This window comes from Rhipicephalus microplus, chromosome 6 (genome assembly GCF_043290135.1).
Source record: "Rhipicephalus microplus isolate Deutch F79 chromosome 6, USDA_Rmic, whole genome shotgun sequence".
NCBI classification, from domain to species: domain Eukaryota; kingdom Metazoa; phylum Arthropoda; class Arachnida; order Ixodida; family Ixodidae; genus Rhipicephalus; species Rhipicephalus microplus.
In genome coordinates, this window is record NC_134705.1 from 108,155,889 (window position 1) to 108,177,536 (window position 21,648).

The window sequence follows — 21,648 nt, forward strand, 5'->3', positions numbered from 1 at the left end:
GCCACCAACGTGCCATCGTAGCAAAGCGTTGGAAACACCTCCTAAGCATCGCATTGCGCTGTCAGCGCAACGCGTTAATCGCCACAGTCCTTAGAGTTACTTGTGTGTGTCTCCTCTGGTATAAAGGCAGAAACACAAAATATAGACATGGTGTTTTGGCGCTTCAGATATGCGCAATATTTGTTTTTTTAATTGACAATCGCACAAAGAGGAACGTTAAACTTTGAGCAATATCGGTGGCCGCTGCGGCTGGGGTAGGCTGTTTGGTGCCGATCAAAGCTGGCTGGGGTAGGCTGTTTGGTGCCGAAATCAAAGTAAAATATAACTTCAAGAATCAAGAACAACGCTCGTAATCTGGTAAAAAAAGGCGTTGCCAGTAGTCGGTTTTGCCATTGTGTTGGATTTCAAGTGTTGGAAGACAAAGCTGGGTGTGTTGGTATTGAAGATAATAGGCAACAGTTTGCTTGGATTAAACTAGCTTAGGTCATTGGCGTTGGGCTGCCGGAAATTAAGAAATGAATAATGAAGGCGAGAGTTCATAATTTTCAGAGACGTTTCGAAGCCGCCTTCCTTGCTACAATGGACTACCAGTGCACAGCAATTTGAAAATTGACGTCGCACTAAACTTCCTCTGTAGCGGGGAGGTAAAAGAAATGGGTGCTCCAACGTGCGTTGGCTAAATCAGCTGCTTCATTCGATAGACTATGCGCTCACCATCTCTAAAACTACCTTCACTACGTACTCGACGCCTCGAAAGTCGTCTACTTCCACTTCTCTGAAGGGCAATGTGGCTAAAAAGCGAACCAGTTGGTGCAGCAAGAAGTCTTACAACGAGTCAAGTACTCCAACTGGGCGGCTGCACTGGTGGTGGCAAAAAAAATAACCTTGCATCCGTGTGTATCCACCCATAGCGTGCTAAGCAAGGTAGTAAACACTAGCAGCTACTCTTAGCCTTCCGCCGCGGAAATATGTCGACTCTCAGACCAAGCAAGGTGCTTACAAAGCTCGACCTAGCTGAAGCTTATTAACAACCTATCCTGAATGATGATGTTGGATGAAGTGATAACAGGTAATACAATGAAGTTTCTACACAAGGTGAGACGGCTGGCATTTGTATTTTCTGTTGCGCCATGGGTCCTTCAACGAGTCATAGACACGCTGTCAGCATGCGTTCCGGGCTTCATTGGTTATCTTGATATTATCCTGGTTTACGGCCTTAACGCAACAGAGCACGCAGAAATACTGGAGAATGGGTTGTCGCGTTTGCTAAGAGTGCAGCTAACAAAAATGTGTTCATTCAACCAGGCCAGCATTGAATTATCGGGACAATGGATTGACAACAAGGAAGAATTATAGCCAAAGCAAAGTCCCCCCTTCCCCAATTCGCGTTGCGGCCCTTGCTCTTCGCTCTGTCCGCATCATGCAGACTCTGTCTTCTGCCATAAAGAGTTGTCGACGTCTGATCTAGGCAAACATAGCGTTAATAGTAAATTCGTAAATGTATTACCTCCCATTGAGCGCTATCGAAGGTGATCTCGCCATTACACATCACCTCAGTGTTTTCGCTTTTGTCAGCGGCACGAAAACTTCTGCAGACATGCAAGACATCATCAAAAGTGACCACTGAAGAGAAATTGTCATCCCTTCAAATGGTTCAGAAATCGCAGACTCATAGCAACTTGCGTTTGCAGCCCATAAAATATTACAAATAGCACGTCGCATTGTGAAAATACTAAAATATTGTCAATCATACAAAACAACGCTCATTACAGTTTTGCAAATTCAATCTGCTGTTCAACAGCATCATCCAGACTTTCCTGACTAAGGGTTCACTGGTGATAGAATGTCTTTACTACTTATGCTTGAAGCATGGACTGTTGTTTAACGTGCAGCAAAATATGACCTGCATATTTAAAGGTCTCAGGTTCAGTTCGTGCCCTTGACAGTTATTCCTTCGTACACTTTTCATTCGCAGAATCGTTGCATTTACTTCTAATAACTTCTACCATCATATCTATGGCTGTGCTCTTTGATAGTTCTTATGATGATTGTGGCTACCAAAGAAAATTGAGCCCTTGAAATCCTGAAATGCTTACTTCTTTTCAGTCTCCCCCGCCATTCATCCCCGAGAGATCCCCTGAAAGTCCAAGTGGGGTAAGTGTTTTATTTATGCCGACAAGTCAATACAAACAACACGCAAGGCAGAAAAAGGCAATAGAGACACCCCATGCATTTCTTAACTTCTAGTGCGTCCTGTTCGTTCTTGGAGTCGTACTTATTTGTTTTAATTCTCTACTTAATTAGGTGTTTTATCCTCAGGAAAATACGTTAGTTTTTATATCCGAAGAGCTTGCTAGATCACGTCTGCCTGATACAAAGGATAAAACGTACTCACATGGCCTCACCAACAACTGCACATAACAAGCGTGATTAAAGTTCATAAGGAGAATTACGATCGTCCAGTATGTTATGAAACAAATGAATTGCAATAGAGTATTATGACAACTGACCTTGCAGGAAAACCCCAATTCAGATTACTATACGACAGAAACACAGCAAGACGACAGGGCAAGGTGAAAATACTGCTCTCGTAAGTACGAGCAGATGTGCTCGCTTGGTGACTGAAGCTCGCGAGCTTCATCCAGGGAGAGACGATCACAGCAGGATATTTGAAGGAACATTTCACATTCATGTGTTATACTAATGTTTTTATCAAAGAAAAGTTTTTTTTTTATTTTCACCACATCAGTTGATTAAAAGTTCGTGCAACATTGCACGAATCTACCGTTGTCAGTAAATAGAAATCGTCAGTGAGCTTAAGCAAGAAATATTCGTGCAGACCCTACTATAGACACCACAACTATATGTGACGTAAGTCATGCTCGTGCAGGAACATGAAAACAACGTCAGCACAATAAATTGAGTGTATATTTCAGACTACTATATATATCTAGCCATTGTCTTCACTTTACCTTACTTAGATTTGTACGGTTACCTTGATATAAAGCGGCTACTAGCCCCTGTTGTTCATACTTTAAAATTGTACTTACGCACATTATGACGACATGACCTGCCAGCAATAGTTTGAGCAATGAAGTTGCTATCTATTAGAGGACATTGCAAGCTTGGCTTCTAAAGCTCACTTCTGTCACTATTTCATGACTAGTCTTAGCTAAGCGCTGTACAAGTTCTTTCTTGACTTCGAAGACTGCAATAGACACTTACGCAAAATGATCACTTTTAAATATTTTAATCGTAATACTGTAGGTATTCTGTTCGGTTACACAGCAAACATTTTCCGGTTAGGTTGGTGTAAGCTAACTACAAAGAGTTTCTGCAGTTTAAGTCCGGCAAATTTGTGGCATCTGGAGAATTGTTCGAGCTAACATTTAAATACTTTTCGAAAAAATATTATTTGCTGATACTATGTGGTTGCGTGAATTTTAGTTCCAGTGCGCAATACTCTTTTCAGTCCGGGTCTCCCCGGAGCCCCGCAGACGGCAATCTTATTCCACCATGGGTGAGTATATCTTCATTCACATAAAGCCATCACAAATCTTACAATATAAGCTTCTCTCGTAAGTTAGGCAGACCATGCTAATAACTTCAGATCACGGCTCGCAAGAAATTATAATATATGATTTATTGTGTTTGGCTAGTACCAACGTATACATTCATAAAACGACAATGCAAAGTGACCAGGGAAAACAGCAAAACGCATTGCATAAAAATACCGGGATGTCTCCTAAATAATAAAAACAAAATACTACACCGATGATTACAACACAGCATCATGTGAAAACTGAGTCAAAATTCTTGTCGAAGCAACGAGAACTTTGCTTGAAGTTCTGGCTTTCTGAGAGGTATCGTACACGCAGGAAGTCGAAATATTTATTGTTTATGACTGCACCCGCTACGAGAATGTTCTCTTTTATGGAGACAACTGAAGTGCCCACCACACATTTCTCAAGTATTATATACACTTCATTTAGGTTGAATGTGGCTATGCAGGTTATATTTACTGGTGCGCCCTATTCATTTGGTGGGAAACATAAAACGACACCCGAATTCTGCAATTTACATTGTATGAAGAGGGTTTGTTATTTTGCTTCTTGTTGGTATTTAACTTTTTTGCCACGCTCTAATTCATAAGCTTATGCTAATCTTTACCCGATATGACAGCTGTATAAAATCTGTGCGCAGGTAAGATAAAGCACTAGCATGAATAGCTTGGCGGTGGGTACACGACTGGAATATGTACTCGATGCAACACTGATTTGCCAACTGTGACTTGCAGTAGCTTTTACCTAAAACATTTTGCCTTCTGAATTGTTTTAAAATACACTGCTGCTTGTGATCATTGAGGCAGCGAAGAAACATTGGAGCGTGTTCCCTGTATCTACCGGCAGTGCGCAGAAATTGCTGATAGCTGCTCTGTTTGCCGGCCTTAACGAGAGACACTTGTCGGGAACAATGTTGGAGATGACCCCTTTTCGAACTGAAATTCGAATGTGTCCTTGTTGAACCTATTGCGTGGTAGAAATAAAATAAGCTATAGTATCCCCCTTCTTGTTCATTTTTTTCTCTTAGGCTACATTTCTCTTCACTTTCCTTGACATTTCTTTCTTCCTTCGTACCCCTCCACTTAGTGCAAAGTAGAAAACCTGGTGCTATGGTTCTCTTTGTCTTTTGGCGACGCAGAGACCCCCAGGTTGGAATCCGTCACATTTGTATTAATGCCCAGCGCAGGGCGTGCTAGAGAGAAACATAATTGCTATATCACTCCCAATCCTAGTAGTAAAGACTATTGCTTAGCACACCCAAGAGCCAGAGTTAACACTATAGGGCTCAGTCACGCATACACACACTCGGAACAATTACCGGTTATCTCTTCACCGATGACAGATGAGCGTGCTGGTAATTACTAGGTATCACCAGTGTTATTTTAATTCAAAAAGTTTGACTTGTTCTCAAGGTTTGAACCTATCAGTTATTAAATCCTATGCTTTTATTCATCGGATGAGCACCAGAAAAATTAGTAATACCGTAGGTCCTACGGTGTCATTGCTGCTGCCAGCACACAAACACTCAAATGCATAAACCGCGTCATCATGATGGGTAGATTTATTACAAATGATGATCACATTAACCCTTCAGGTAAAAAAGAACACCTAATTCAAATCAAGACTGAGTGTGCAGCCCATAAATATTGCTAACTACGCATCTCATGTGCAAAATCACTCCAATTTAGTCAACTATAAAAACTTTTCACGCAAGGCAGACGCTATAACTTACAGCCTTAAGCGTAATGTCGTGCAGGCAAGCTTATTACACTTTATAAACTTTAAGGTACGGGGCACTTAAACTGGACCATGTGGCAATGGCTAAGCATTCAATGAACGCAAAGATGTCTCTATGTTTTATACATGCAGGATGAGTCGTTACTGAACAAGTGATTTGGAGAGTTCTGTCTTCTGTGTCTTTTACAATATATAACAAATGTTTATTTTGTAAAATAGAATTAAAATAAATAAAAGAAAATTGTATTTCGTAATATATGAATATAACACACAATATTTATTATTGCTAAAGTAAACATACCGCAGGGACTATGTTCATATGCTATATTCTTTTCAGTCTCCACCACCATTACCCTCTGCCACTTGGACTGCCGGCCCAAGTGGGGTGAGTGCTTTATATACGATGGCGAGTGAATCAAAACACGATGCTGGGCAGGGTACGGTGACACAAGCACGTCATGAAAACTTTGGCCGGTGCTATGTACTGTTAGTGCTTGCCAGCATGACTATTTTATAGCTTGAATGATTTATTAGCCACTTCAGTCTTTTAATATAAGGCAAATCATTGTAATTTTGATTTGTCATAACTTACCACAAGACTGATACAAATGAAGAATGTACGCACAATGCAATGATGAACATTTGCAGTGGTCACTGGTAATAACGAGTATGACCTATTGCATATGCAGAATCATCAATTTCTGCTACCGCACTAGATGCATGAACTACAGCTATGCAACACAACGAATATCTCTGCGGAAATTCCCAACTTGAAGTCGTCTATGACATCTCAGCGGAAAAACAAAGGCAGTGTGAGGGCAGCAGAAGCTACTCCCAAGCGACTTTTTCTCGTATGCGCAATCATAGGAGAGATAGTCTTTGTCACTAACTGGAAAGCCACAGGCTTAATGCTGGCAACGGCAATCACATTTACATGAAGCCTAAAAGGCAAAAGCCCGAGTATTGTTAGTTCTGAGTGCACGCACTGTTTAAAGTTCAGGGACGACGCTGAGCCATAAAATCTTAAGCACGGCAATAACAAAGTCAGAGTCGCCAGGTCAGAAACTACGGTGCTTTAGGAGGCCCTTTTGCAACACGAAGTGACGGACGGATCCATCGGTCTAGCAAGATTATGTACAGCTGATGATGTCCAGCAGCAGTTGACCCCGTTTCTCCTCTTCTCGAATGCAAATGAGCTTGGACACTGAGAAGATTCATGGCACCAGGTTTGTGCGGGTGTCATCAGGATCATCGGCAAGGTACAGAAAAAGCCAACAGCCATACTGTTACTTGTCCTGCCGCGGTGGTGTAGTGGTTATAGCGCTCAACTGCTACCCGAAGGCCACGGGATCAAATCTCACTTGCAGCGGCTGCATTTTCTTTAGTCATCCAGGCAGGCTCACTGCACAATCAACAATGACAGTTCAACATTCAGTGCAACAGTATATAGCACTAAAGTCCCACCTGTTAAGCGTTCAGTGCACAAGAACTGTTCGTACAGTTTACATGCAGACAATAGACGGTTCTCGGATATGAAGTGCTTGGCTAGCTACAACCTGCCATTGGAATGCATCTTATAAATTATTGGCAATAGGTAATATTACCTGAACCATGCAAATACTACTCGCTAAAAACAGGCAGTGATGATTATGTGTGTGGTTGGGAATCTCACTCGAGGTTGCCGTGTTGTGCGCCTTTCAGTCTTCGCCGCAAGCAATATCGCCGAGTCCTGTGGCTGGTCCAAGTGGGGTAAGTGTTTGAAACTTGGTGGCAAGAGAAACTAACTAAGATGTGAGCCAGGGTAGAGTGACTGTGGCTTGTCAAACGTTACTTCTTGCGTAGTTTGTTCGAATTGCTCAGGCAATTGTGTGTAATTTCATATTGTTTTACCTATTGTTACTACTTTCATATTCCATGTATGATGTATGAGGGAGCCAGGTTGCTCTCAAGCTGCTTAATGTAACTATTTATCCTGGTATCTTCGCAACTTTGTCGGAAAATAAACATAAACGCAATTTAAGTCAACATTACGACTTACTACTACTGCTACTACTACTACCATTACCTCCACGACCACCACTGCAAACCTCCAGAAACAGTACGCACAAGATACTACGGCCTAAATAATCAAGCAAACACACTGAGGCGAGCTTCAAGATTCAGCGCGGCTTGCACTGGAGGTGCAATTTCGAAAAGGCAGTGCAGCTGACTAGAGGGCTCCTCGATAAGCGCTGCTGTGGTTGCGCTGTTGTTGTGTATGCTGGGAGAAGGTATCAACTGCATAGGGTGGGATCCTAAAGTGTCGGCTCCTACAATTATCTAAAACACAACGCCGGTTTCCTTGCGCACAAAATAATGACGAAAACTGACTCTTTGGCAAAAAAAGAGGTAGATGGTTTACGTTTTCCTAATGTTTTTTTGTCCATTGGTCATTCTAAATTCTAATTCTTGCTGGTTTTTTGAGTGCTTCTGATTTTTTCACAGGTGTTATTTAGACTGGGCGATTGTCCAAGTTTTTTTATTAGGGGATTATTCATGGTGCTCTTGAAAAATACCCTATTGAAAAAAACGAATGCTGGGCATGGTGTAAACCACCACCCACCATTATAGTGAATTAATGTAGTGGGTGAATGCTGGAAAAAGTCCACTATGGCGCATGGTGGGATATGGTGGGTGCTTCAGTTCCGGCAACGCTTCAGCGCGAAATGGTGTCAGAAGCACCGTGACGAGCTGCCACACAAAATAAAAACTATGTAAAAATCACCAGCCCCGTAAAAAAAAAGCTGCCACGGAGAATCGAACGTGCACCTGTTGATTTCTATTCGGAGACACTAAGCACTGCGCCGTACCAACATGACGTGTTTGGAGTGTTAAATAGCTAGTTAACATACAAACTTACGGTTCAACTTCAGTTTTTTTTTGTCGTGTACTCGACATAGATGGATTTGTGGGGTTTAACGTCCCAAAACCACCATATGATTACGAGAGACTCCGTAGTAGAGGGCTCTGCAAGTTTTGACCACCTGGAGTTCTTTAACGTGCACCCATATCTGAGTACACGGGCCTACAACATTTCCGCCTCCATCGGAACTCAACATTGAAAAGATCTGCATCTGCTACTAAAATTTGCACCTTTATTAAACACAAGCAACTGCAGCCTGTAACGATTGCCACTGCCATAACACCAGTGCTATGTTTTTTTTGTACAACTCACAACCGCAAGAGAAATACTAAGTGGACTGGGGAGCAGCTAAATTTTACCGGCGGGGTCTGCCAAGGTTAATATCTCTTTCGCGCTCGTTCCAAAGAAGAATATCTGCTTATGCTTTATGACGCTTTAGGTTCATTCCATAGATACGCCCACCTAATTTATTTGATTGAATATTGGGATGCTTTTGGCGCGACGTTGGGGGGTAGTCGTGCCAGCGCACTGCTGTAGCTCTTTAGCTAGAGCAACAACTACATAACGACTTGGCCAAAACGAATGCAGTGTGCCGGAAACATTACGCTATCATGTTAGTTCACCAAGCATACGAATTGCCGAGTCTGTGCTCTCGCATAAAAGCTAGAGAAGTGCCGGCGAGTGCGACTGATGGCCGTCGGTGAGGGGAGACGTACGTTCTCTGTGAGTGCTGGAATCGCGTCGCATCAATGTTTGTTTCTTCTTGCGTGGACACCGCACCGAATGAAAAATGCTTCATTTAGGGTAATTGATGCAATGGCTGTGCTGTATTATCATTCCTAATAGTCGAAATTGCGTATTCTGAAACACAGAATCACGTATACCACAATTTTACGGGCTTGGTCGGAAGGCCTAACCTTTGGTGGAAAACATGGTGGTAGAACGTATATAGTGTACAGATCCCAGCTTGGTACACTATACGAATTGTCCGCCACTATAAGCCCACCCATCATCTGCTTAGTGCTTTCAAGCATTATAGCAATGGTGTAAAGAGCTTCTCAGCTTGGTACAGCATGTGGCCTGCCATAATAAGCACCACCCACCATCTGCTTAGTGCTTCCCAGCATTATCGCAATGGTGGGCAGAGCGTCCCATGATTGCCCACTAGCTAGCCTCTTTTTTTCACCATCGTTTCCACTTTACCCATCTTGTGTACACCATACCACCCAGCCTGTCCCGGCATATCCCCCGTAGTTTCCACTACGTCCCACCATATTCATCAAGATTTCCACCATACCCACTAATATTTCCATTACGCCCACCGTGTTTTCCAGTATCCAACATGGCAGATTTTCCGATAGGGTACTGAATATTGTTTTAAATTTTCACATGATTTTGTTCTTGAAATTCTGCCTGTGTCTGGTAAAAGCGGAATGTCTGACCGGTAAAGCAGTCGTTAAAGTTTGTGTCCACCTTCCGCTCTGATCATTATGCAACAGTACAGCGAACGTCACAAGCCAGTCTTTACAGGGTCAGAGTTCACCGATCCAGCGTACTTCTATATGACGAGGTGATGCCGATGACGCTTTCATGAAGCAAGTCACTATATACAGTGGTGACGTACCTATATCGTCCAGATATACTCAGGGGGTCTTTCAGATAACAATGCTGATGCACGGTTGTTAAAGTGGTTTCTAGCACTTCAGCCTGTCAGCATGCGTGGCGTAGAAAAGGGAGGCGCAGACTTCCAACAAGCTCGAAGATGTTTACGAAATATCTTAACCGCCTAAAAATTGCGCCTAGAGACTTTCGCACCGGCAATGCATTCTGGAATGCAGTTCAAGCATCTCCACTGGCCATCCATTGCAAACTGGTACATGCTAGAGAAAGCCAGATCAGACCACCAGAAGCGGGTTTTACAGCGCCCATCACTTTGCATTTTGGCTGATAAAGGCCACCGAAATGAAACAAGTGGCACTTAGCCGAGACACCTATAGCAGACCCGCAAACGACGTAGCGAAGTGATTCGGACCAACCACTGCGATGTAGGAGGCATCACCCACCAGCCACATTGTCAGTAGCTTCCTGCACTCGCAGTGATGGCCGAGTGTGATGACGAAGAGCGACCTTGAAGTTCTGACGCTCTGGCAGCTTGAGCGAATAGTAAAAATACGGGAGCGTAATAGGCCACACGGTGAGAAGCCTAGGCAGTCCTGCATACATTATTCATTTACTGCAAGATGAACTCATACAAGTGTACACAATGCAACTAAAGCTCCGGGAAAGAAACGTTAAGCATCAGCATAAATAAAATGATCACATTGTTACTATTTCACCTACAAGTCATTCTAGGACGTTAGTTTGCAAGTAAAAGTGGTGGAATCGTATGTGGTTGCTTCTGTTGAGTATTGTCAACCATAAAACTATTATTGCACCACGAAATAACTTTCGTTGAACATTTCGTGGAACGCTGAGTTTTGTGTGTATTGATAATGTGCAATAGTTATCCTATTCTCTTTTCAGCGTGGGTGCCCCCGATCTTAGAACATCCAATCATTCTCAAATAAGCGTTTTTGCACAGCGAAAACTGTGATTATTGATGACGAAACGAATCATTGTGCCACGTGTAGTTAACAAGTACTACTCTCCGCGCATGGGCGCGGACGAAGCTCGCCACGTGAGGATGTGCTGAAACTGTCAGTGACGGGAGACACCACTAATGGGAACAGCATACTTTCGTCAGAAAACAACGCTTTTCGACAACCATTACAACAGATTGTGACGGACCTTCTGGCGTTGATTCCAACGTCTACTTTCAAAAATAAATGGATCATTGTAGCTTCTGACTAGCTCGGGCGCTACACTGAATGAAGAGCTCTGCCAAACGCAGTGCTGTCATCGTAGCCAAGTTCGTCATTGAGAACATTGTCCTTCAACATGGCGCGCCAGAAGTTCTCATCAACGACAGAGGTACAGCGTTTAGAGATTACCTAACTCGGGAACTGCAGAGATACAGCCAGAAAATCTAACAACATAGCAGTCATACCACACAACCACACACCAGCCACAAACCGATAGCCTCACCGAGCGTCGAAATAAGACTACAACCGTAATGCTGGCCAAGTACGTCGATGTCGAACACAAAACGTGAAACGCCGTCCTTCCTTACGTGACCACCGCATACAATATGACCGAACTGGAGACGATGCAGATGACAGTTTTCAAGTTGGTCTACGGAAGGTCCCGGCAAAAACACATGACGCGAGGCTTCCCAACGTCACTGACGAATCAACCCTCGATATCTAAATCTACCTGCAGCGCACCGAAAAGCGCGAGAAGTCTCCCGCCTCCGCATCGAGAACGAGCAGATAAATATCCGCCACCGTTAGAATTTTTCATGATGCTGTGTTTGAGTATCGACACCAACACGCAAAAGTAGACTCAGTGAAAAACTTCGGGGAGGGTACTTTGAACCGCACTGCTCAGTTCAACAATTCAGCTCACTCGACTACGAAGATTCCGCGGTGCCATTGAATCTATAAACGGCCCCGTGCCGTTTATATGTTCTTTAGTTAAAGGATCGGTACGTTACATTTTTTAAGGGGTGTGGGGGCAATGCCAAGTTCCTTCCTGTAGTTTAGTTACCGCGCCCTTACACCGGAAGCGTGGCGCACCGTGAACCCGTCGAAGTATTCTTAGAACCTTACATTGCGATCGCGCCTTAACGTGACCATTACGCTTTATCCTAGAACTTACGTGGTCACTAGAGATACCACCGAAATATTCGACGGTGAGTGTAACAACTCCAACGCACTTTACCGTTATATTTTCGGAGGCTTTCACTACGGCGTCTCTCGTAATCAAATGGTAGTTTTGGGACGTTAAACCCCACATATCAATCAAGCGCTTCATCACTTGTCAGTTCATCGGTGCCCGACGCTTTGTTTGTCGCTATCAGTGCCAGGATGTATTGCTGAAGTTGGATTTTGCGGTTACCGGCCACAGTTTCAGCCAAATGAACAGATTCATCTTGAACATACTAACCATGGAATTCGTCAACGTTACGGCTGCGTTATAATGCTATGACATGCCTTGTAAGCCTAATGTTACATATTAAGTTTTTGAGTTGCGTACGCTGCTGTGCTTACATTATTTGCACATTGTTCAAATTACTAAGTGCTGAAGAATTGCTCGCGTGTGTTCTTGATTTCGTTTCTATACCGCGCTATATTTTGTCTGGTGCGGATGTTGCTGATCAGGTTCAAGCAAGTATTATATTGTAACGAAAGTTATTAGGTATGTGGTATTTAAAGAAATCATTGCGTATTTTCACTGAAAAAAGGAACCGTTTCATACAGCCAGATGGCTGTAAACTGCTTGAGGAATGCGTCTTTTGTGGATCATTAGTAATCTGGCAATTACCAGTGTTACCTGCTGCATTTTTTTTCGGAAAACAGGATTTGTCTTATGTTTTAGTTTCACTGAGCAATTGATGTTTTTGTTCTGGCTCGTTTTAACTGTCACGCTATCTTTTTTCAGCCCCGGACGTACCTGAATTCCGGACCTACAGCGGATATTCCACCATGGGCAAGTATTGTATCCTAATTAAAAAAAAGTCTTCAGTAAAATTGCTGTCTTATGTTTACCTCGTATGCTAAGCAGAGCGTACTGACAACGTGAAAATTAGTTGCCAGTTTTACTTGAAAATGGCGCATGAGGGCCTGCCTTTTTGCCGAATCGCTTGCAGAGGTCGCTTGCGACTTGTCGCGTTTTCTTTTGTTTTTCATTTCTTCTTATGTTTGGTTTTCCAGGAATTGTATTCATTTTATACTTTTGAATAGGACCAATGTTACACACGTCAATGATTTTGTGAGGTTATGTTGAAGTGAAACATACGTTGGGGAAAGAAACAAATAGCTTCAATCATGCAGTCGCCAACTTGCTTCCAGCGAAAGTGAGACACCTTCGCACTCACTGCTAAAAAACATGTGCACACCTTCAGAGTTGTACAACTGCTATTCGTACTTGAGTACCATTTTTAAGAAAATTATTCTGAATAAAGAGAAATTACATACAAACAGTTTATTCAGCGCTTCTTTGCAGAGGTCGAGGAGCTTTTTGGTAGCTTTATTTAGAAATTATTTCTGTACTGGCTTCGCAGCCTGGGGTTCATTTCACATGAGAGTAAAGTGCAATCCAAATCGGAGCACCTTGTCTGTAATATTTGGCGACTTACGTATAGCTGCAGTCATGGAGCAAGATTGAACCAGCGACCAGAGAGCACCGTTTTGCAGACTGCAGTAAAATGATAATTTAAATCACTATACCCAAGTAAAGAAGGGAAAGTAGATGAGTAAAGACGCCAACAAATTCCAACAAAAAATAGCCCGAATCTACAAGTTGCACTGTAAATGTCGTCGAAAGACAATAGTGTTGGGTCTGGAGAAAGTGAACAAAACGCTTATATGATGTTCTGCGCAAGAAAATTGGTGAAAGGTATTCAGAAGGTGCTGCGTTAGAGTGCCTCGAGCGTGTAACGGAGGCGAACAAGCGCATCTAAGGATGGATGGATGGATATGGCTGTACCCTTTAGATCGGGCGGTGGCTAGCGCCACCAAGCCGTAATACCTACCGAACCAAAAACTATATTTATTTTTTTTCCTTAGAAAGTGAGTTTGAGGATTCGTACTTTGCAGTGAAGAGTTTAATTTTCACTCGTGTCTTGACTTTAGCCACCAATCAGATAACCTCCTTCTGGTTAAGTCTACCCGCTTAAAGTTTATTTTGCCCTCCCGGTCCCTAACCCCCAGTGCTTTGAAAAACTCTGTGCCATCATCCTGAACTATAGGGTGAAGCCCTTTACAGAACATTATCAAGTGTTCAGCAGTTTCTTCTTCCTCTCCAGACGCACTGCATACTGTGTCTACACCTTCGTATTTGGCCCGATATGTCTTGGTTCGCAGTACTCCCGTCCTGGCCTCAAACAGTAGAGAACTACCCCGAGTATTATCATAGATTCTTTCCTTGGCAATTTCATGCTTAAAAATTCGATAGATCTCTAGTGCGGACTTCTTAATCATGCCCATTCTCCACATGTCAGTCTCCATTTCCTTTACTTTCTTCTTAACCAATAGTTCTTTTTGGTTTGGCCACCTGCTGTTTTCTAAGTATTTACCAGTCAGCTTCCTGGTTCGCTTCCTCCATTTTGTATCGACATTCTTCATGTACAAGTAGCTGAAAACCTTCCTAGCCCAACGCTCTCCCCTCATTTCTCTCAATTGTTTCTCAAATTTTATCTTGCTGCTAGCTTCCCTGCCCTCAAATGATGTCCATCCCATATCACCTTGTACTCCCTGATTTGGTGTATTCCCGTGAGCTCCTAAAGCAAGCCTACCTATTCCACGTTGCTTAATTTCTAATCTTGCTTGAACTTCTGATCTCATGCACACGACCGCATTGCCGAACGTCAGCCCAGAAACCATGACCCCTTTTACATATTCCTCTCACAACATCATACCTATTGTAATTCCACAGTGCCCTATTTTTCATGACTGCTGCATTCCTGTTACCTTTAGTCGTCACGTATATTTCGTGTTCCCTCAGATACTCGGTCCCATTGCTTATCCATACGCCCAGATATTTGTATTTATCTGTTATCTCTAGCGTGACCTCCTGTATTCTAAGCTCACTACCTTCGTTGTCATTGAAAATCATGACTGCTGATTTTTCCTTACTGAATCTGAAATCTAACCTATCTCCCTCATTACCGCAGATGACCATCAATCTCTGCAAATCTTCCTTGTTGTTGGCCATTAGCACTATATCATCTGCGTACATTAATGCTGGTAGTGCCTGATCAATAAGTTTTCCTTGTTTGACTAAAGAGAGGTTGAAGCCCAGTCCACTTCCCTCTAATTTTGCCTCTAATCCTTGTAGGTACATCATGAATAATAAGGGTGACAGGGGGCACCCCTGCCTAAGCCCCCGTTTTATCTCTGCAGGCTTGGATACCTGTTTTTCCCACTTTATAACTACCTTGTTACCTTTATAGATACCCTTTAAAAGATTAGTGACTACATGTTCCACGCCTAGTGTGTCCAGTATTCCCCACAATTCCTCTTGAACCACGCTATCGTACGCTCCCTTGATATCCAAAAATGCTAGCCACAGGGGCCTGTGTTCCTTTTCTGCTATTTCGATGCACTGCGTCAGTGAGAACAGATTGTCTTCCAACCTCCTGTGTTTCCGAAACCCATTCTTCAGTTCCCCCAGCACCCCCTCATCCTCTATCCACGCCTGCAGTCTTTCCTTTATAATTTGCATCGCCAGCCTGTAGACCACTGATGTCACTGTTATAGGACGGTAGTTGTTTATGTCAGCTTTGTCCCCCTTTCCTTTATAGATCATGCTCATCCTGCTAAGTTTCCATCCATTGGGAGCTTCACCATCGATTATTATTTTGCTCACTGCCTCTCTCAAAGCCTGCTTAGACTTCGGACCTAATGTCTTTATCAGCCTAATTGGAATGCCATCTGGGCCTGTTGATGTACTACCAGGAACCCTTTTCTCAGCCCTTTCCCACTCTTGTCGTGAAAATGGAGCCATTGCACCACTTGATTCGTCCTTGTCTATTGTGGTGCATAAAGTACTTCTTTGTTGAAATTTTTCTGTCACCCTTGTTCTTATATATTCAATAGCTTTGTCCCCTTCTAGCCTAGCACATGCCCCGCCGCGGTGGTCTAGTGGCTAAGGTACTCGGCTGCTGACCCGCAGGTCGCGGGTTCAAATCCCGGCTGCGGCGGCTGCAATTCCGATGGAGGCGGAAATGTTGTAGGCCTGTGTGCTCAGATTTGGGTGCACGTTAAAGAACCCCAGGTGGTCGAAATTTCCGGAGCCCTCCACTACGGCGTCTCTCATAATCATATGGTGGTTTTGGGACGTTAAACCCCACAAATCAATAAATCAATCTAGCCTAGCACCTTGGGCTGTAGTTATAAAACTCTGCTCTAGGCTCGTCTCATTTCTTAGGGAGTTTAGATGGTTCCAAAATTTCACAGCTGCCTTTCTATCTTTTTTATGTACTTCTGCCAGCCGCTGAGCTCCCTTCCTTCTAATCTTTTCATTGATCAGAAGGGATGCATGCCTTCTACAGCTTAGAAAGGTTGCCCATTTTCTTTCAACATCATCTGTCGGTTCACCCCGCTGCTTAGCATGTCTGTGTTCCCTAGAGGCTTCCTGACGTTTTGCTATGGCTCTCTTAACTTCCTCATCCCACCAACTTTCGGGTTTGTGTCTTCTTTTCCGGGGTGATTTGTCACGCGTCTTAGCAAGCTCTAGCTCAAAGAGTCTAATGAGATTCGTGTATGTCCACACTGTCTTGTTATCCTCCGTGATTACTTTCTGAATTTGTTTAGTGGCTATTTCAATTTGCCTTTCTAGATAAAAATTTTCCTGAAGTTGCTCATCTTGTCTCCTTCCCACTTTCACTGCTCTTCCAAAACTTAGCCTGATACGTTTGTGATCGCTACCCAGACTTCTGGAGCCACCTTCATCTATGTGCATTCCCTTGAGCTTATCATACATCCTATGTGACATCAGTGCATAATCTATCGTCGACTGAAGCCTTCCTACCTCCCATGTTATTTGCCCTTCACACTTCTCGGTACTGTTGCAAATGATCAAATCAAGCCTTTCACACATATCCATGATCATTTTGCCTGTCGGGTCGGTTTACCTATCTATATCTTCTATGTGCGCATTCATGTCTCCTAGTATAATTATCTCGCACTCTCTTCCTAACTCCTAAATGGCCTTTGATATACACTCTACCATTGCCCGGTCTTCCTCTCTGGCCTTTGCTTTCGTCCACAAGTACACGAAACCAAGGAGTGTCATTTGACCTGCCACTTTCCCTTTTAGCCATAAATGTTCCTTGCACTCCTGCTTGACCCTTTGCCAGTCTGTACTTTTATGAATGAATGCCCCAATACCACCCTCCTTTCTGCTGCCTTTTGTTCTGTTACAATATTCCCACGCGTAATCCGGATTGTTCGGAGGTTGTTCCATGTCCCTGAGATGTGTTTCTACAAAACCGTATACCATCGGCCTCTCTTCCCTTAGCTGTTCTTCTATCTCTTCCCACTTCAGCCTGTTCCTACCACCCTGCATGTTAATATACCCTATGTCTGAATTGGCTCGGCGCTCGTGGCTACGTGTATTTATGCCCCGGACTCTACCTATCTTAGATATTGGTGCCACTTTGGAATCGTATCTGTCCATACCACCTGTCGAAGAGTCTCCCTGGTTGTTTTCCTCGTTACTACCTATCCTGCACCCCGAAGGGCTCGCTTGCCCCCCAAAAAAGCTACTGCGCGTCCTGCAAGTCGCCAACCCACCTCATGACCTAGCCGCCCATCGAAGTGAATTCTGTCTCGTTGAAACCCCCCCCCACCTATGCACCTCTCTATTTATTTCCACCACCTCAAAGCCTTTCTCTCGACTCATCTGCCATATCTCTTGGTTTGCGTTGACTACCGCTCTTTGCAGGTTGCTATCACGCACCGGTACCTCCGGTATCGTGCATATAACTACCTGTACCTTAGGAGAAGTGGCGCGCATGTCATCGACGCCTTTCGCCAGTGTGGCTGCTAGTCCTTCTGCATCTTCATTGAGGACATCGTTTAAACCGCCTGAAATTATCACGAGGTTTCGTCTATCAGCTGTCGTTTTGAGCTTTGCGCTCGCTTGCCTCATGACTGCTTCCAGCTTGCGTCCTGGGAACGCCCCTACCGCAACCCTCATGTCACCTCTTACCCTCTCTTTGATGGCTTCTGTGCATCGATTTAAATTCGAGTCCCCGGCTATTACCACATGCTGTGACTTTTCAGCTGGACCGTTCTGCACCTGGGGGCTACTTGCACCTGTGACGCCGGCTGTTTTGTTCCCTCCCTGCCCCACCACTACCTCGCTGAAGCTGGGCCTTGCGACAGTTGAACCGGCTAAACCTGTTTTTTCCAAACTTGCTTGCTTTTCCTTCTCCACCGTTCTGGTTGCCGGTTCTCTACTGTTCTCTCGGTAGGTCGCTTCTTTGTTCAGCTTCGCTAGCGCTTCCTCGGCGGACTTCAGTCTTTCTCCCATTGCCCTCGTTTTCTCTTGCTCTGTCGCCACCGCAGTCTCGAGCTCGGCGATTCTCATCAGCAGTTCACTCTGGGCAACCATCATTTTCTTCATTTTTTCCTCGACCTCACATTGCCTGCACTTCGCGTCAGCCTCTTCTCCATCCGCTTCTACGCTTGGGTCCACTTTCAAACCCACTCCACATCCTGAACACTTGACAGTCTTTTCAACCATACCTTTCTGACACCAATTGTCCCTGTACTCAATAATTACTAAACTCGAGCCCTGCACTTCGAAGAAAAAAAAAGGAAAGTCTAAGCTCTACTACAAAAATTAGCGTGTTCAATGTACGCGCACCTCCCCCACGGGGTGGCAAAAAAAACAAAAAAAAATTCAAACACACACACCCGCACTAACTAATAAATACCTGGTGTCTGGCCCCCGAAAAAGCCGTACCATAAAATAAGTACTACGAAGATTTCAACCGCTGCCTTATAATTATAAAGACAAGCTCAAAACATGCAAAAACACTTATCTGCGCAGTCGATCCGGAGCGCTCAAAAAACACGTCCATCCACCTTGACAGCCTGAACTGAACTAAGCAAGTTGGGCAAGAGCGCCATCTGGCAGTTATCTTCGAAAACGAAGGCGTGTGCGACCGCGAAGAAATATGCGCGCTGGCCACGGAGGTGATAAAGTGTAGAATGCAAAGCGATGGGCAGGTGCCACCACCGTGCCGTCGTAGCAAAGCGTTTGAAACACCTTCTTGAGCATCGCGTTGCACTGTTAGCGCAGCGCGCTAAACGCCACAGTCCTTAGAGTTACTTGCGTGCGTCTCCTCAAGTATAAAGGCAGAATTACAAAACATAGACATGTTGTTATGGCGCCTCAGATATGCGCAATATTCGCTTTTTTTAATTGACAATCGCACGACGATAAGCGCTAAAAGTTGAGCAATATTGGTTGGCGCTGCAGATAGGGTGGGCCGTTTGATGCCATATGAAGAATCACTAGGTTGGACAAACAGACAATAATACAGACAGACAGACAGGCAGGCAGGCAGGCAGACAGACACGCCAAAATTTTTCTGTCGAAGGTCCCCAAGAAAGATCATCGTCTTTAAAACTGTGAATACGAATACATCCAGCGCTTGTCCTGATTCCTTCTCTTGTGTGTTTCCTTTTGTGCGCTGCCCACTATGGATGTATGAATACGAAGCTTTGGGCAGCATGGGCCAAAAAGTACGTGTCTTTCGATCAAGTGTGCACATATTTTGAACAGTGCCGAGAAAGAAATATTCTCGGCTCTACAGGGTAATTAGGAAAACGCTGAGGACCAATCAGTTGTTCAACAATACGCAGGGTATCATACCGCTCTCTAGCGTTATCTTCACTGAGAGTTTTCAGCCGAGCAGCCTGTTTAAAAAGAGGAAGGCCCTTGATAATGTTACCACGTTCTGCTGAATTACTCTACGTTATGGTCGACGAAGCCTCTTTCAGAAGTTAAGAGCTCTCAGTGGCCTGTCTGCTGCATATCACTATGCTTCGATATCACAGTCATTTAATTATACACTTGCATCCACTCTACCTACAAGAACGACCCGCTTCTTTGACCTACGCAAGGAAGGATAATACTCATTTCGGATGCTTTTATAAGATGGCGTGCACAACACTTGTAGTTGGAGATATGTGGAACTCAGGGAAGCTCCAACGGTAACACTAGAATGCCCACTTCAACTAACACAAATGGCCACCATTGATTGAATCACTGGTGTCTGGTGACTATGCTCGTCATTGAGTTGCGAACTTAATTTGCATGTATTAGGCAGAAATTTCCAACGCACATTTGATGGCTTACGGCACCCGTAAGCAGCGATGGCCTTACCACAAGTCATCACTCGTGCTATAAAACGAGCGTGTGTCAGTAAACCCCCTTTCGTTCCGCACTAGTCGTCAAACCTATTTAATGCATTGTGAGGAAGAGGATCAGCCCGTTGAGGTTATTGTTGTAGAAGACACATTGGCTGTTATCAAGATAACCGATGATCGTTTCGGCAAAGACACGTCTTGAGATGAGCGGAATCGTGAGCGATATGAAGGTTAAAGCACGAGCATCCGCCTTCTGAATGCCCCTGGGGCCTGGTGGCGCGTTTCAGAACCGTGAAAATCAAGATTGCGCATCCTTCCATTCTCGTTGGCTGTTCTATGCTAGAACACTTCGCCCTAAATAAACTTTACAACCTTTTTTTCCGTTTTCAGCCTTACATCTGTTACGATAAAGTTATTCTTCATGGGATAATGTAGACGCAAGTGATAAAAGAATCGCTAGGAGAGACGGGTAAGGCAGGTACTTGACACTTCTTCGTTTATTCAGCTTCCTGAAACTCGAGTGATATCTTCTTAATAACAGCAAAAAGAGTTAGTGAAACTTTTTTGATATACTTCTTTTCTTGGAAGAGTATTCAGTGACGTGGTGCTGTTATTGTTCACGGTCGACGCTGGCGTAATAACCTTCATATAAAGAGAATCGACAGTTGGGTTAGCTGGTTCAGATACATGGTATAACGGTTGTTGAAGCGCACGAAGGAAAACAAAATATTCACAGGATAAGCGCTTATCCTGTGCTTTCTTATCCTTATTCGTGCGCCTATACCAAGGTTATATCATGCGTGCACCTTCATATCACGCGACTGTACCTCAAGCAGTGCGAAATGTTTCGCTTCATGCAAACGATGACACCGAAGATTCAGAAAAGAACAGTTCTGCTGAGTTATTGTGTCAAAGCAGCGTATGGGCTCATAATAAGTCTGGTGAAGTCAGTAAGAATGACTACAGCAAGTCACTACGAGATTAAAAGGGTCATTAGCAAGCATATGCGTTTGAGGCCCTCCGAGCTGCGCGCAACGTTATTGTTCTACAGGAGAAAAAAAGGCGGCTGATGAATCGGTCACAGCGTGCAGGCTATGCGGAAGCCAACTCAAGGCAGCGGATTCATTGACAAGCTGTTACCGCTGTACGTCATGATGCAGGATGGTTTCTTCTGTGGCATCAAGAACGAACCAGTCCAGCACAGCCTTCTCGCCGAGCACAACCTTACGTTCTAGGTTTCGCACAACATGACGCGACAGCTGAAGCCTCAGAAAAACAGCAGCGAGGCATATGCAACCAGAGACGAGACGAAGAAAACGACAGCAAGGACCACGTTCAAGAAGCTTGAAGGGAAGTAGGCTCAAAGGCCATAGATTCCAGTTACTAGTGCTGCAGCTGCAAGCACGCTCCGCAATTATGCAGTTCTAGACAGGCAAATTGTTTCAAGGTGAAAAAGTTGGAC

General features: G+C 44.1%; 1 protein-coding gene across 1 annotated transcript; it reads left to right on the plus strand.

Annotated features, from left to right (window-relative positions):
* Positions 1-1,077: 1,077 nt before the first annotated feature.
* LOC142765975 (uncharacterized) lies at positions 1,078-21,421 on the plus strand. Its single transcript, XM_075867783.1, has 7 exons — positions 1,078-1,095; positions 2,107-2,154; positions 3,473-3,520; positions 5,638-5,685; positions 7,002-7,049; positions 12,742-12,789; positions 21,347-21,421. Exons 1-7 carry the CDS (start codon positions 1,078-1,080, stop codon positions 21,419-21,421), a joined length of 333 nt encoding a protein of 110 aa, XP_075723898.1.
* The last annotated feature ends 227 nt before the right edge of the window (positions 21,422-21,648 follow it).

What these genes read in the sequence shown, in the direction of transcription:
- LOC142765975 (XM_075867783.1), top strand. An exon ending in CCCCTGAAAGTCCAAGTGGG is followed by an intron (nt 2,155 to 3,472) that starts GTAAGTGTTTTA and finishes TACTCTTTTCAG; the next exon opens with TCCGGGTCTCCCCGGAGCCC. An exon ending in GGACTGCCGGCCCAAGTGGG is followed by an intron (nt 5,686 to 7,001) that starts GTGAGTGCTTTA and finishes TGCGCCTTTCAG; the next exon opens with TCTTCGCCGCAAGCAATATC.